Here is a 16,088-nt window from a genome sequence, read left to right as displayed (position 1 = left end):
TCGGCAAATGTGATAAGATATTCGATGAATTACTAAAAAATGGTAACATTAAGATCGATTATACCGCCCCACCCGCCGACGAACTAAAACGTCGCGCATATTGCAAGTGGCACAACTCATTTTCCCATGCCACTAATGATTGTAATGTGTTTCGACGACAAATCCAATCGGCCATTAACGAGGGACGATTGAAATTTCAGGAGGACACGGAGCCCTTCCCAATGAATGCGATCGACTTTAATAGCAAAAAGGTCCTAATTCGGCCCAACACAGCCGATAAGGGCAAAGACAAAGAAATCATCATCGGCAACGCACGAAAGGCCGATGGAAACGACAAAATTTCTTGCAGGAAAGTGATGGCCGAGAAGACTTCTGATGGAGGGGAGACACTGAAGGTGACCATCACAAACTCCAGCACTGGTGGGCAAGCGCGGATAAAGGGACATGAGCGAGAACCCATACTACGCATCGCGGACGGTTCGGTGTCCAGGCGCGGACGGTCCGTAACATTACCGGACGGTCCGGAGCATTCCAGCGGACGGTCCGGCAACTCCGAAGAGCCACGACGACCACGTACCTTCAAACCACGACGACCAGAAATAGGTACGTGGAAAACTAACACGTTCAAGGCAACTGGTCGGTTGGTAAAATCTAGCCCGACCTTTGATCAATTATTGTCTAAATATGTGGAAAGAAAGGCTGGCCCCAGCGACCGGCCACCAAAGGGACCTCGCTTACCCACCCAGGTGCGACGGCAGGTTAGGCCGATTGGACCACCACACCAATCGGAAAGGACGGAAGGTCATAATGTTCAATTAAGACCTAACGTACCTGCATGGACACCTCCACCACTATATCCACCTATGCCATATCCATACACATACATACCTTCACCATATGTCCCAAATCAAATGTGGGGCATGCCACCATACCCATTTGGGATACCACAGTACCCCGCTTGGGGGGCACCCCAAACATCTGTATTCAATAGGTTGACACCTCCAGTACAAGACCGATTGAGAACCCCTCAGTCTGGTCCACGAGCACAGGCCCAGCAAGATTGCCGAACAACTCGGCCCCAAAGGTTGACTAATCCGGCAGGGGGGCATACAGCTACAACCTCCAACAGTACGAAAAAGGGAGATGTCATTAAAATAGGAACGACAGATGTCGTCGTACAACAAAATAACGAAGGGCCGATGATTTTTGGTGAATCGGCCAACACAAACAAAAAAGAAAGTACGACTATCAATAAAATAGCTGATCCAAAATACTCCATGCCCCGATGGTGCCCATCGGGACTGACACGATCGCAAAAGCGAAAATTACAGCGCCTCAGAGCAAAGGAGAATCAGGAAAAAGAGGCAGAAAGAATATTCAATGACACGCATCCGCAGTATCCGCCACCACAAAAGAGATGGAGACCAAAGGCCGTTGAGAAAAGTCAAACGACCACAAAGATAGTAAATAAAACGACAACTGTGCATCTCTCTGCAGGTATGGTAGACTGTCCGGCTATAAAGGCCGGATCATCTGTACAGGACGCGGACCATCCGACCCCTGAGGCCGAACCATCCGCACTACACCAAGACACCTCCGACGACGTACCGACGCCCATGGAGGAAGACGACCTGCAAGGAGAAGACCTGGTCGACTACGGAGCTACGCCAGAACACTTAGAGAATTAGGAAGGCAAGGTGACGAATTGGTCAGGACCAGTATGACGCTCGGCGATGTTGGGACTGACAGTTCGATCAAATCTAAAGGGATCACGTCCGTTGAGTCAACCATCGAGACCAAGGCCATTGCGTACCATCCTAGTAAGTGGCAAGATGCCTAAGAAAACCGATGTGATAACATCGAGTTAGTTGCTTTTGGTTCGCTCAGCTCCACCAAAAGGCAGGGGGGCATATGTTGAGCACCAAATTGAGCGCGCGGACGGTCCGGCCCTGAGGCCGGACGGTCCGCGGTCCGGACAGTCCGCGCCTGTGGGCAGGACGGTCCGCGCGTGCGCAGAATAGATTAGGGTTCCGCGTTTTGTGCTACGGTTGTTAGTTAAAATCAGAGGATAAGCTCGGAAATTAGTTTGTAAAGGGTCCAGCCCCCCTCCTCTATAAATAGAGAGGTATACGGCCGATTTGTGATCAACAATCGAATCAATACAACTTTTATTCGCATTTTATCCTAGGAGTAGTTCTAGTCTAGTTTAGGTTTAGCTATCCAATCCCCAAATTCTTCGTCTCTCTTCGGCTCTACGTCGATTAGAGGAGTCTAGGTCGGCCAGCCCGAGCCTAGACACCACCTAGGATCTCTACTCCCCGACGGGGTCCCTCCCGGGAGCGAGATCCAGGCGCCGTCGGCGATCTTCCGCCGCCCCTGCGTACGCGCGGACCGTCCGGCCCCAGGGCGCGGACCGTCCGGCCGTCAGGCAGGGAACCCGAGCTCCAGCACCAGGCCGCGGACCGTCCGACCCCTGGCCGCGGACAGTCCGCCCCTGCGCAGAGAATACCACCGCGCCTCGCACCAGGCCGCGGACCGTCCGGCCCCGCGCGCGGACCGTCCGCCCCTGTGCAGAGGGCACCGCCACGGTTCTTCTTGAGTATTTGGCGCTCCGAAAAGGCGTCAACAGTACTGCATTGCAACTTTGCAAGAAAATTACGGTGCAGTATAGTAGATGTATATTTAGACTATACTGCAACAAACCACATGAAATTATGCTACAGCTCCAAGAGAATTCCAATATTTATTAATCAACAAACAACATGAAGCATTAACATTACAGGAAGATATATACCAATTCTTTTCTCATCTGTTTCTTCAGCAGACTCATAATTAGGATCCATATGTGAGTCAACATGCACTTCCAGAACTTCATTAATCCTGCGGGTTCTTTCCTCAGAATCGTTGAGAAGCTGCAGCTTTTCTACATATTCTCTAAGTGTATGATACAGTCAAGGATCACAAAATAATGAAACATGCAGTACAAGTAATAGCCTATAGTTCTATAATACAAATAAAGTTGTACTTGATTATTATGAATATTCGCAATTCTTGAGCAGAGGATTACGAGCTATTGGAAGCATGCCTCTAGCATTAAAAGACCTATGGCGAAGCTATGACAAGAAAATGGACACCGCTCTTCATTTCATCCCCGCCGCGGACACCGCTCTTCATTTCATCCAAGAAGCCTTTGCTGATCTCTCCAGCAACGCCTCGCCTGCTCCTGTCGTTCACGGACACGGCCGCCCCTGCCCTTGACGAGCTGTACAGGAGGAGCGGCGACCAGCCGGAGACCGAGCAGCAGGCCGACGAGGAAGACGAAGAGGTCGAGGTCGTGGAGAACGCGACGGGTATGGCTGCCGCGCGAAGTCTTGGTCGGAGGCAGCGGCGCCCGGCTGCCGCGCGAAGGAGAACGCGACGGAGATGGAGAACACGACGGGGATGGAGGAGAACTGACGGCGACGGCGCTGGAGACGGAACCCGATTTTAACGAGACTAATACTGCTCTGAATCCGTTAATGGAGTTGGCATGTCTATTTTAGAGTGTTGACTATGCCCAGCTTTTCTATAATGGAGAAACCCTCCCCTGAGCCTCTATTTCGTTGAATCCGCATCCGTCGCGTTTCATAATGTCAAATATCTCTCATCTCTCCAGTCTCCAGCGTAGTCGTCCATCCCGACCTGACACTCATGCTAGAAGCCTAGAACTTCATGAAGGGCAGTCGCAGAAGCTAGAGAGGGTGTAGGTTCTATTATCCAATTATTATACTAAATAGGATTTTTCTTTTTTTAACCAGTCTGCTCTATATTCCAGAGTGGAAAAATAAAAAATTCAGAAAAAAGTAAAAAAAGTCTAATTAGATCTATCTCGATTTTTTGAGAACCCCTTGAAACGTCTTTTCAAAGGGTTCTCAAATCAAACTAAAAAGGAAAAAAACGAAGGTTTTATGTTATGTAATTATTTAGATGGTAATGTAAACGAAGCGTAACTATGTAAACCTATTTCTAACAGATTGATACCAAAATAGCAGATCCAAATTATAACAAATCATATCGAAGCTACAAGTGCGGAATTCGTACCATTCCAATTTGATTTTTTCTACTATGTAAATATATTGCAAATATGGTCCAGGTAATAAATGCCTAAGGAAAGGTTGACGCCAGGGAAATATGCTTTTTATATTTCTAATGAAATAGCCGAGGATACAATCTGTTTGGAGGGCGTAGTACTAGGTTTGTTTTATCCTGGTTAACCTGAATGTCCTTTCCGTTGTTGCGGTGCCTTGCCCCAAAAGGAAGGTTCCGCTCAGTTATAGTTGAATTAAAAAGTAGTACTTTCGCCTATATGTGTTCCTAACTTTTTTTGCAATGGGTGACCCACTTCCTTTTCCAAAGCTTAGTGAAAATGCTATTCATTGATTTCCCTGCTATATGAGATCAACTTTTTAAAATCCATCATCTACTTTCCGAAGGGAAATCGGGTTTACTACTTTTGCCCATATATGAGAATGATCCTAACTTTGTTAAAAGGAGAGCCTAGCATTGGTATCGGGCCCCTTTGCCTTTGTTAGAGGGATAGGAGCAGAACCGGAGACATGGGACTGGATTCGATTAGTATTGCGCTCTTGCGGACAACGCTCACGGGAGATGGCGAGTCACAATGGCTAGGGACGGAGAGACAAGGTCGAACGAGATAGAGAAGCGACGGGGAAATGGCGTTAGGGATGAAAACGGGACGGATACAACCGGATACAGGGTCATCCTGTATCCTACTCTAATATATTTCTCTCGGATACGAGACCGGATATGGGTAGTTGATATTCGGGACGGATACAAGACGAGACCGGGTAATAATCCGGACGGGTAAGAAACAGATAACGGATACTACTCGGGTAGGTACCGGATAATTGTCGGGTAGTTCAATCGATGATATTAATTGTCCAACCATCCATAAGTTAAGCAATATATAATCATGTATATGATAGATCAGATATAAAAAAGGAAACCGGTAAAATTGACATCATGCAGTTCAAAGTTGCTTATCACAAGGATATTGTAGAACCAACACCGCAATATTTTAAATTCATAAAATATTCTAGTTTCACTCAAAAATTGCAAATAAGTTACAAAAACTAATAAACATTTTATATGAAGATAACTCAAGTCCTCGTATGAAAATGATAAAGTGAAGTACTGATTATGTTGAAACTTGGACACTTACACTGATTTCACATGTAACTCATACAAATAAGTGAAAGTGAAATGAAAGAAACGTGGGTATCTTATAGATCTTATGATCCAAACATTTTTTATGGTTACATATGGACATATGTTGTATCTTCGTAAAATTTCACGATTTTTGAGGCTATTTATGTATTATTAATTTATTGTCATAGAAAATCATCAAAATACAATTAAATCATTAAAATATTGTAGTATTGACCAAAAAATACAAATAAGTTACCAATACTAATAAATAGTCTATAAAAAGATAATCTTAAGTTCCCACGTGAAGATAACCTTAAGCACCCAAATAAAAATGATAAAGTCTATTAATTTAATATAAATTTGGACATTATTTCAATGAATTTGGTCTAAAAGATATGTTTAAACAAAAAATTGATGTATTACAAAGTCATAGATCTCTTCAAGCTCTACAATTTTCATATAAACTTTATCTTCATCCGATTTCATATGTAAAAATTATGATTTTATAACTATATTATGCAGAAAAAGAAAAAACGGGTACCCGAATTCCGGGTACCCGTATCCGACCCGGGATTTTCGGGTATTGACCGAGTATTAGTGATTCCGTATCCTACCCGTATCCGTCCCGACAAACAAAATACACGTATCCGTATCCAAAATTACGTCTCGTTTTGGTACCCGTATCCGATACCCGTTCCGGGTACCCGTCCCGTTTTCATCCCTAGATGACGTTTTCCATTTTTTTACCTAGCAAATGCCCGAGCCTCTTGGACTTACTTTAACATGGCCTCACATTAGCCAAAGGCCCTATTTGGCACAGCTTATTTTCAGCTTCTTCACAAATTTAAGCAGAAGTTCTGCCAAACAGCTAGCTTCTGCAGCAGCTTATCAGTTCAGCTGCTTCTCAGAATACACTAAAAGCAGCCAACAAGCAGAAGCTGCTTTTCACCAGCTTATCAGATAAGCTGTTTTTTCAACAAGCAGCAGTGCCAAACAGGGCCAAAATTTCTTTCAAAACCGCTGAGATTTTTTTGGCCTGACCCAAATCAACAAGGCCGTTTGGTCTGGAAAGGGCCCATCACATGTTATTTCCCAGCGCGGCCCGTGGGCATCGAACTGATCGAAGCCGCCCCCTAAATCTGGAGCGCCGCGCCGTCATCCCAGTCAACGCCTGATGACTTCCCGTATGCTCCCGGCGCATCCCCACCGCGCAACCTGACATGTGGCATGATCCTACCCGCGCCGCAGCGTGGCGAGCACGAGTAGGAACTCTCCCCACTCGCCCGGCCACACTCGATTCAAGCTGACGTTCTATTCCCACAATCCCACTCCAGAAGCTGCCGAGACCGAGAGAGCCTGCGGATTACACGCATCTCGCCGACCCCCGCCCCCCATGGCCGATCTCCGCCCGCCGGAGCCGGGCACGAACGGCTCCAGCGCCGGCGTGGTCGCCGCGCTGCCGGCCGTGGAGGCCGTAGCGGCCGCAGAGACCGCCATGGCCGCCACGGGCGGACCACAGCCGCCCGCGCCGCCCTACTCCAAGCGACGCCGCCGCCCCAGCGTCCGCCTCGGGGACATCGACGCTCCGCCCCCGCGCCGCAACCACAAGCCGCCGTCCTCGTCGCACCCGCGCCCGCCGCGCCGCGCGCACCCGGACGACCTCGACCCGCACGCGCACAGCCGCCGGGGGTCCAAGCCGCCGGCGCAGCGCCGCCCGCGGACCGCCTGGATTCCCGCCGCGCCCGCTTCGGCGGGGCCCGCCGAGGGCTACGACGACGACGAGGAGCGCTACTACGACGACGAGGACCAGTCCGACTCCGCGGCCGCCGCCGCCGCGAGGGCTAGGGTTTCGGGCAGCCGCGACGCCAGCGGCGACGAGTCGGACGGGGTGGCGGACTGGGGCCTCCCCAACGGTCGCCTTCCCTCCGCGACGGGGTATGGCGGCGTCAAGGCCTGGCTCGATGGGTTGGGGCTTTCTCGGTACGCGCCCGTCTTTGAGATCCATGAGGTGGACGACGAGGTGCTCCCCATGCTCACGCTGGAGGACCTCAAGGACATGGGCATTGGGGCTGTTGGCTCCAGGAGGAAGATGTACGCCGCCATCCTCAAGCTCCGGAGCGACAACGCGTCCTGAGTTGGTGAGCTCTTAGCGTCTCCTCATGTCTCTCTTTTATTTTTGCCAATTCCTTTCCGTAGAGAGCTAGTAGTGAATGACGGGAATAACTAGTGCTGCTCTGAGTATGCTGTATATAGGTTTGATGTCCGCCTCACCTTTGCTGTATTATGATGCCGTTGAGAAGATGCTCAAAAGGAATAGTTTAGAAGACATTGAAATAATGGATTGCAGCGAACTAGTTGCATTAACATGATGCCACTGTTTTATCATGTTCAGGCTCATAATTATATGTGAAAAATGTGCGCCTTTTTATTACTTGCATGGTTTTATTATACATGATACTTTCTATCAGAACCGTGCCATAAATCAATCTTTCACATTGACTTTCACTAAACATTATGTGCACAGAAGGCAACTGGAAAGGTTGTGAAAAGAGGGATATGCAAATTCTGCACAAGCTAGAAAGCACAATCAGAGCAAATTGTGCCTCTCATAACCATTTATTATGCTGGCATTTTGCAATTCCATCAACAGCAAGTGCAAAATGCATGATAGGATAGGATTGGATCATCTGGTACTATAAATAGAGATTCTGTAGTAAAAATATGATGCACCGCTTTTGGTTTGTGAGCTGTTCAAGGAATGCTGTTTGGTATATTGGTGTGCCCCTATGGGCACATGCATCCTATATCTACACCAGATGGGAAATGCAAATGCACTTTCGCCAGCCCATGCACACTGAGGTGACAAGCTTGGGTAGATCAGGTTATTGGTGATGCACGGCGGCTGGGTGGCAACTAGAAATTACGTGCTGTGATTTCTGCCTTTTAGATTCTTGCCCCATTTTCTTTATGTGTGCACAAGAGCAGATACGATAGATACATAAAGAAAATACAAGTCAACGTACCATCCATACATTTGGGGCACATCAGCACACTTCTTTTTTCCTTTGAATCTTTTTCTTGATAATAACGGTAGGTATATATTCTCCAAATCATGCAGGGACCGGCTTCTTTGTTTTGACCTTGCACATCTTGCGAGAAATCAATCAAAAAGAAGATCTCTTTTGAAATATGTGTGCCTCTTGAGCCTCCCTTAAGGCCAGGGTTTGATGAACAGAATCCAATGTTCTAAAGGGCTATTGAGGTCAACCCACAATCTCCATAGGAATAATTCCTTGTCGAATGAGAGTAGCAATTGTTCGCCTGACTTGTTTCGATAATAAAGTCAACACCAAGTTCCACAATTAATCTTTTATTCATACATTTTGCATCATGATTTAACCAAATTGGATAAATCTTGAGCATAAATGATGTTGGAGATCGTTCATGAATGTTGTTTCCATCGTTTTTGTGCATATTTTGTTGAAATTAATGCATCAATTGCCCATTGATTGTTATGATGAGAAAACACTGTACATTACATTTTATAGTATAAGTTTTTTTTTTAACTGAGCGGCACACATTATGTGATATACTGTTATCAATTCTGCTTCTTATGGCACCCAGGTACCCAGTCGTGACATGATTTGGTCCTTTAACTGAACTTCTAATTGGCTGTCTAGATTTTATTTGCCTTTTCAAGTGAACTTGGTTCGACTTTCTCTATTCTCTTTATATGTAAATTATCACTCTGTTGTGAGGAAAATGCCCATGTATGTTCCGATGAATACCTTTTAGAATTACTGCAATTTTGAGTTCTATTCATGATTACAAGTTTAGCATGGCTAATTAATAGTCTATAACCTAGTATTGCTGTTTCCATTTCTGCTTATGTTCTTTAAATTCCTCTGGTTAATTGGCTACACATTAATATTCCTTTTATGTATTAAATGCACATTTCCTATTGTAGAATAGAGCTCTCCTATGCCTCAACCGAGTCCTTATTTCAACACGAGTGTTTATGTCCATTTTAAACCCATCATGAAATCAAATATATTTTTATGCGAGACTTAATAAATTTACCATTTATTTATGTTGCCAAAAAAATTATGATCACCTAGTCATTCATTGTTGTATAATGCAATAAGCCAATAATGACATACAATGCTCTACTTTCTTTTTCCTAACACAAGTGTTCATGTGATAGATAGACAAAATTGGCTACCAGCCGCTGCACTAAAACCGTGTCGCTGCTAGATATACTATAAAGCCATGCTAATTTTGTTGGTAAACACAGCAATAGCGCGATACCAGGATTTCCACCAGGAAATGGGCATGATTTAGCAGTTTGTTTGGGCACCGTGACACTGTTTGTAGTGTGTGTTGTCCTGTGGGCATGTGGCATATCTGAACTAAAGAACAGAATCTAAGTCGGCAAGATGTTTTTAGCTACTTATATAGATTAGTAGGCAACTGATGTTTCTATGCCAAGTTACTTCAAGTCCAATCCTTCTGATGTCTGAGATATTTTTCTGTCTTCTCTCTTATTAGCAACTGGTTAAGGCGTGCTGTGGGCAGAGAGCTGCACGGAAGGTGCAAGGAAACGATAAGCTGATGAGGCATTGATACCCAAAGAGTAGCAGATGGATCATGAGAGATCATAGTTTTTGGTCTTTTTGAAATGTCATCTCCAAAAAAAATGTGATGGTTGTCGAACACGATAGTCCGGTACATTTTTTGCCATAAGTATAAGCATGCTAGAGGATCATTGAGCTGGAGTGGTTCTTGGCCTTGTCACTTGCGTGGATGAATGAAAGAGGCTCAGGGTTGAAGGGATTTGCCGAGCCCAAGGTACCTTTTGTGGCATCTGCCAGAACACAACGTTTCCCAGGGGGAAAAAACCCTGTCGCGGCACGCCCACGTCGCTGGCTGGGCTGGTAACACGGCAATGGCGAAGGAAGTGAAGAGTTTTGGCTGTAGATGACTGCTGCTCCAACACAAGTGGTCGTCGTCAAGGTAAGCAGCGCTGTGTGTACTGCGTTTTGGCTATCTAAGGGCCTGTTTGGTGGGCTGGCTCGGGCGCCACACCGCGCCACACTCCGGCTGCCGCGGGTGTGGCGCCCAAATCGGCCGCCGCAGGTGTGGCGGGCTGCGGCGCCGTAGGCTCCTCTCCAAACAGGCCTTAAAACCGACCGAAGAAGAGCAGGGCCTCCTGACATGGGGACAGCGTAGGGAGGTACTCAGATGGCCAAGATGATTTGCCCGTAGCAGGAGCACACTCAGAGTCAGACTACGGGCAAATCATGCTTGGCTATCAGAGATGGGCCTCCTACCTCCATGCGAGGCCTCTCTCTCCTGCCTGCCGCTTGGTGCTCTGCTTGTGTGCACTGATGCTCTGCATTGCATGCCTGGGCGTGTATTTATAAGGAGCCATCAGTCAGTCAGGGCCGTGGCTGCTGCTGGGGTTTTGACTTTTTGCCCAGCAGCAGCAGCAGCAGGCAGCGTGTTTGACACAGCAGGAAGGAATATTGGCCTTTGACAAAGCAGATCATTGGTGGGAGGAGAGATCTGTATTGGCTGCCGTCTCCTTTCGTGAGGGAATCCAGGGATCTGGATCTTATTTTCTCTCTCTCTCTCCCAGTTCGTCCTTCAAATTGGTCGACTCGTGCATTATTCACCAGCATAGCATGCTGGGCTGGCAAATTTAGTATTGTTCATGGCATGGGCGGGCATATCGAATCTATGTGCATGTGAAGAACATAGTTGCATGTCCGGAGATAAGCATCAGATAGTCAGTCAGGTAGGGACATTGAATGGACCGGATAACGCTTTAGAGTCAGTCCGGTGCAGAGGCAATGCGCTAGGAAAAAAATTTGAGAAAAATCCACCACCGGTGCCACTTGTATCTTCCGAGCTCATCTCGTGCTCGCTCGCTGGCAGCCGTGTCTTACCGACACGCGTTATACGCGTATCTTAGGGCTCTTCTGTTGCATGCTACAAAGCCATGACCAATAAACATCTTTGATATCCCGATGAACAAAGACGATTGGACACGTTCGGTTCTTGGCTTCTTGCCTCCGACCTAGCCTTGTCTTAGCTGGTAAGGTTTGGGCGTTTGGCTTACTAACTCATCAGAGCGAGGCAAAGTCAGTGGAGGAACCAAACACGCCTCCTATAGAAGGTGATGTCTGGTTGTCCACAGTAGACCGTGTAAAATATGCGATTTACACAGTAGATGACACTACAATAAAGTTTAAAATAGAAGATGAGATATGTGATACGATAGGAGAGCTGCTTGAGATGGTCTCATCGTCTGTTTGTCCATGGCAGACCAGGTTTTTCATTTGGGAGACAGAGGGAAGGGGTTCCAAGACAATGCTTTCAACAAGATGAATAAGGCTAAAGGGTGTCACAGTTGTTAGCCTCATCTGGAGTCACGAAGGGCTTCCTCCAAGCCCCACGTCGATATTATGTCCTTGCTCCATATCACCCTTGGCCTTGGAGGATCATTATCGTCAAGACCACCGTCTTCACAGGAAGATGACACATGATCCCATGCATTTTGGCTCGTATTTAGGGATGTTTGGATGTATCAAATGCTCACATTTTTGCCTAGCGGAGGGGCAACAACTAGTTTTTAGACAACGCTTTATATACCCCTCCATCTCGGGCATGAAGACCCTCTTAGCATTCTAAAGATACACATACGTCTATTTATGTCCAAGATAGATTTGGCCTATTAGAGTGATTTGAATTTGCTAATTCAACATTAAGGACTCCAACAATGCTTAGAGAGCATCCATTCTTCTCATTAGACTTGGTTAGGTCAAATGAGAGTTTGTGCTTGCTACTCTTGGTGATCGACATCACCTAGACGACTTCGTGGTGATTGAGAGCTTGGTGACATCTCAACGACGATTGTGAGAGGACCAAGTTATGTTGTGAGCAGTTATGAGCGATTCACTATGCTAGAGTGCTAAGGAACTAGCCCGTAGAGAGCACTAGGTCCTTGAGTAGATCAAGTGGGAGTAATACTGTGTGATCTCTTGCTACTCATCGATTGATAAACACAAAGGTGAATAAGATTATGAGTTCAAACACTACCGAGGATTGAGACCTTCTAGCTTCCCTTCACCTTTTAGTAGTTGTGGGAGTTATAGTCTAATGGTCCTAATCCACCTATATATCTACCCACTGTGAAGAGTGAATTTGGCCCTAGGGGAGTGTGTATTTTTAGACCCCCTAGGTCTAGCTGGAATGCTTATGTCCTACTCAACTTGTTCTACTGGAATTTAATGCCCCTAAATGTTACTCTGCTCCTTCATTTTCATAGTGCAATGGAGGAGAGAGGTTATATGAACCTAGGATTCCCCTAGCTAATCCCATCTACCCTATTATTTTCCTATTCTTGAAGTCATACTAGGGCCCATGCCCTCAATCATTGCACAGAGTCGGATTTGTTCTTCTCTAAGCGGTTAACATACATGTTATTTGGTATGACATGTCACATCTACATGCGCTAGGGCCCATGCCATTTAGTATGATCTAGTTGATAGTCAGTGTAGCCTTTTGTATTTGATAATACTTCATGGTACACATTGTGTGTGCATGTTTGGCTATAGGATTGATGCACATACCAAATAGTGATGTCGAGTACCCTGTAGTCTAAGTCATGCAACAACACGCTTGTTAGTCCTATAATGCTAGATCTTACACATTTCATGTGCTGCACCTAAGATTTATCTGATAAGCTAATGTCATGGACTTGTCACTAGGTCTTTGAGATGTGGGGCCTCAAACTCGGGGGTCGCATTGCCCTTGGTGGGTCCCATCACATCCTTTTGTCTCAAGATAAGATTACACTTAGACTCATTAATTAAGCTCTTATTCCTACGAGTGTCTAAGTGTCTAAGTGTCACAGAGTGCTCTCGGGGGCATTGCCCTAAGCACTTGTACTCTTTGTAGCGCTTTATGTCCCAAGAGGCCATGAGGACTTAGACTCAAGAGCACCCTAGGAAACTTAGGGGTCCTAGGGGCTTGAACTACTCATAAATATCCTAGGGGGAAAGGGGCCTCAAGGACTTCGATTATCCAAGCCTGGGACATCTATGGCACTATGGACCCGAGTTCTTATAGCACCATATGGCTCAATAGATGTCATGTCTCTTAGTGGTTCTTTACGAGACTTAGTGGTGTGGCATTTCCTTTGGGTGCCTCAATATCGAGTTACCTGGTATAAAATCTCTTCCCTGGTTGGGGCCAAGGGAGGTCCGTTGGGCGTGGTGCCTAGGGGTGATGGTCCCACTAGGTGGGCCCCATGATAGATTCATATACTAGGATTATTAAATGTGTCTTGCTAGTAGCCGAGGGTATGGCATTCTCTGAGTGCTGACACCTTGCTACGTTGCGCTTAAGTCCCTCATGTTTTCTTAAATCAAAATGATGTCCATTTTGCATACAAAAATAATTCGTTTAATTCCTTTTCTTCTAGAAACCCTGAGCTTGATGACCATCACAACCATTCAGACTAACTAGTTTGCCTAGTCTTTGATTCATAGGTTCATAACTTCAATAGTTAGTTTCTAAGTCTGAATCAGCTCAGATTCAACCAAATAGGGGTATAACATGGAATAGATGAACTAGCAATAGTTATACTCTTTAGACAAGTTCTAAATACCCTTAGGAACCTATTCGATACATCTAGAGAGGTTGGAAAGCTCAGAATCAACATCTCACCATTTTGTAGCTAGTTTGAGCAAAAGAAGGAATATGAGTTAGAGAATTAAAATGTCTAAGATCCATGACTTAAACTAGTTAGAAAACCACTAGATATATTTGTCTAAGCCATAGGATCTCTCTCAAATTTCAGCCAAAGCAACTCGAAAAAGATAGTTCAAAGATGAACGACAAGTGAGAAACTCAAGTTCTGAAATCACCAAGCGTGGACCATCCGAGGCTCTAGCGCGGACTGTTCGGGATAACGTAGATTATCCTGGACAGGAGCTCTTATTGAAAATACCACTCGTCTTCGGACTGTTCGGCCCCTCTCGACGGGTCGCCCGTTATATCGTAATGACTTCAGACAAGAACTATTGCAAATGCACATTCCTACTATGGACCGTCTGACTATAAATCGTTGATCATCCGGCTGTAGTATACTGGTTTAGCCCGAAGGTGACAAATTGAACAAAAGGATTTTTAGAGGCTAGCACGGACCGTTTGGGACCAAGAGGCGAACCATTCGTGAAACATCACCGAAGGAAGATAACCGTTGATCTAGCCATTGGATTATTAGACATAGTCGTGGGCTATCAGATTTGATCGTTGGAGGGTCACGGACCGTTCGGGTCCTTGTCGCGGACTGTCCGCAAGTGCACAATTTTGGTAGATACACCATAACGGCTATATAGGTGATTGGGGGGTATAAAAGCCAACCCATCGAAGCCATTCACAAAAAACAACTCCTATCCATTCAATACAAGAGTTGGGCATTCACTTCTATCTACTAGAGCAACACTTCTATACACATCAAAGCCTCACAAGTGCCACAAAAGGGGGATCAAGCAAGAAAGAGCTACTCGTGTGTGTTTAACAATAGTGCCTTGTGAGAATATATAAGAGAAAGTGTGTGCTACCTCTTATGATCATTTACATGGAGTTTTGATTCCCATTCATTGTAAAGCTTGCAAGAGCCCCTTATCTTTGTGGTTGGTCTTGCGAAGACTTCGGTCTTTTGTTGACAAAGAAGAAGAAACACTCATCGGTCTTGATGACTATTGTAGAGAGGGAAAGGATTGAAAAAGACCCGTATTTTGTGGACTCTTCAATGGGGATTAGGTTCTTGGTGAACCGAACCTCGGCAAAACAAATCACCTGTGTCTCTTGAATTTATTGCTTGTGATTTGTTTGTCTTCTCCCTCTTTAAGTTCTCTTGCTATATTCTTTGTTGATATTATGTTGTGTTGCTTCAAGTTAAATTCTCATAAAGAAGCAACTCCTTGTAAGAAAGAACTTGTGTTGATTCCCTTCTTAACTAAGTCTTCTTGCTTTATTCATCATAGATATTTAGCTTTATACTCCGACTATTCTTTATCTTGTTCTAAACGCTAACTGGGGATCAAGTGTTCTTTAAAGTTGTAAATTTCAGGTTTCGGCTTTTCACCCCCTCTAGGCGACTATGAGTAATTCGGGTAGTTCGGTTAACATTATCCAAACAAACCAAATTAAATTTAGGTTCTTACAATTGCTATCCAAAAATACTATTGGGTATTTTGGGTTCGGATAATTCGAATTTAAGTTTAGGTAATTCAAGTTTGGGTTTGTGTATCGGGCATTTTGCCCACCCCTAATCTGTGTTTTGCCATATTTACATGTGTATTAATCTTATCAACTGATACTGATAGGATCTTGCGTCCTTATCTCCTATCCTCTAGACAAGTGAGACATCTCACTGAAATGTGGAATGAGTCCTTGAGCACTGTGTTTGAGCCCATGTTCATTGAAGTGCTTTTATTAGTCCTGGTATATATCTTTAACATGGGTTCCTTCCTGTGCTTATAAGTTATCCCCAAAGATCATCACCTATAAGTCAGGGAAACAACTTAGATCTAAAAACTCCAAAGAAAATAAGGTTTTCTTTACAACAAAACAAAGAAGGGAGAGGAACTAAAAAGAATAACCAAATCCAAACCTAAGTAATAAATAAGACACAAATCTTAGTGGAATGATTGCTTTATTTACAAGATCAACTACGTTTAATTTTTACAGAGGAAAGATTACACGCATAAAACATCGATTTACTACCTGCAGATCTCAACATAGGGTAAACTACAACTTGATAGGGCTAAGGACAATAACCAAGATGCAAAAATGAAATAGTGAGC

General features: G+C 45.2%; 2 protein-coding genes across 5 annotated transcripts; one reads left to right on the top strand and one right to left on the bottom strand.

Annotated features, from left to right (window-relative positions):
• Positions 1-6,035: 6,035 nt before the first annotated feature.
• Positions 6,036-9,990, top strand: LOC100284329 (uncharacterized). Of its 4 annotated transcripts, XR_565433.4 has the most exons (3): positions 6,036-7,346; positions 8,327-8,470; positions 9,757-9,990. XR_565433.4 is itself a non-coding variant. In XM_020552672.3 (2 exons), exon 1 carries the CDS (start codon positions 6,602-6,604, stop codon positions 7,340-7,342), a length of 741 nt encoding a protein of 246 aa, XP_020408261.1. In that variant the 5' UTR covers positions 6,036-6,601; the 3' UTR covers positions 7,343-7,346; positions 8,833-9,024. The 4 variants fall into 4 exon arrangements, 3 of the variants coding, with proteins under 3 accessions (XP_020408261.1, XP_020408253.1, NP_001150696.2); XM_020552672.3 differs by lacking the exons at positions 8,327-8,470; positions 9,757-9,990 and adding an exon at positions 8,833-9,024; XM_020552664.3 differs by lacking the exon at positions 9,757-9,990 and having other exon boundaries at positions 8,327-8,774.
• LOC111590575 (uncharacterized) lies at positions 8,759-11,189 on the bottom strand. Its single transcript, XM_023301377.2, has one exon. It carries the CDS (start codon positions 10,422-10,424, stop codon positions 9,963-9,965), a length of 462 nt encoding a protein of 153 aa, XP_023157145.1. The 5' UTR covers positions 10,425-11,189; the 3' UTR covers positions 8,759-9,962.
• Positions 11,190-16,088: the final 4,899 nt, after the last annotated feature.

The sequence above is a fragment of the Zea mays genome, chromosome 1 (assembly GCF_902167145.1).
Source record: "Zea mays cultivar B73 chromosome 1, Zm-B73-REFERENCE-NAM-5.0, whole genome shotgun sequence".
NCBI lineage: Eukaryota > Viridiplantae > Streptophyta > Magnoliopsida > Poales > Poaceae > Zea > Zea mays.
Note: the sequence above shows the minus strand (reverse complement) of the source record. Positions and strands in the feature narration are given on the sequence as shown.

Coding starts and splice junctions, on each gene's coding strand:
- LOC100284329 (NM_001157224.2), top strand. CDS start 6,602: ATGGCCGATCTCCGCCCGCCGGAGCCGGGCACGAACGGCTCCAGCGCC.
- LOC111590575 (XM_023301377.2), bottom strand. CDS start 10,424: ATGTCAGGAGGCCCTGCTCTTCTTCGGTCGGTTTTAAGGCCTGTTTGG.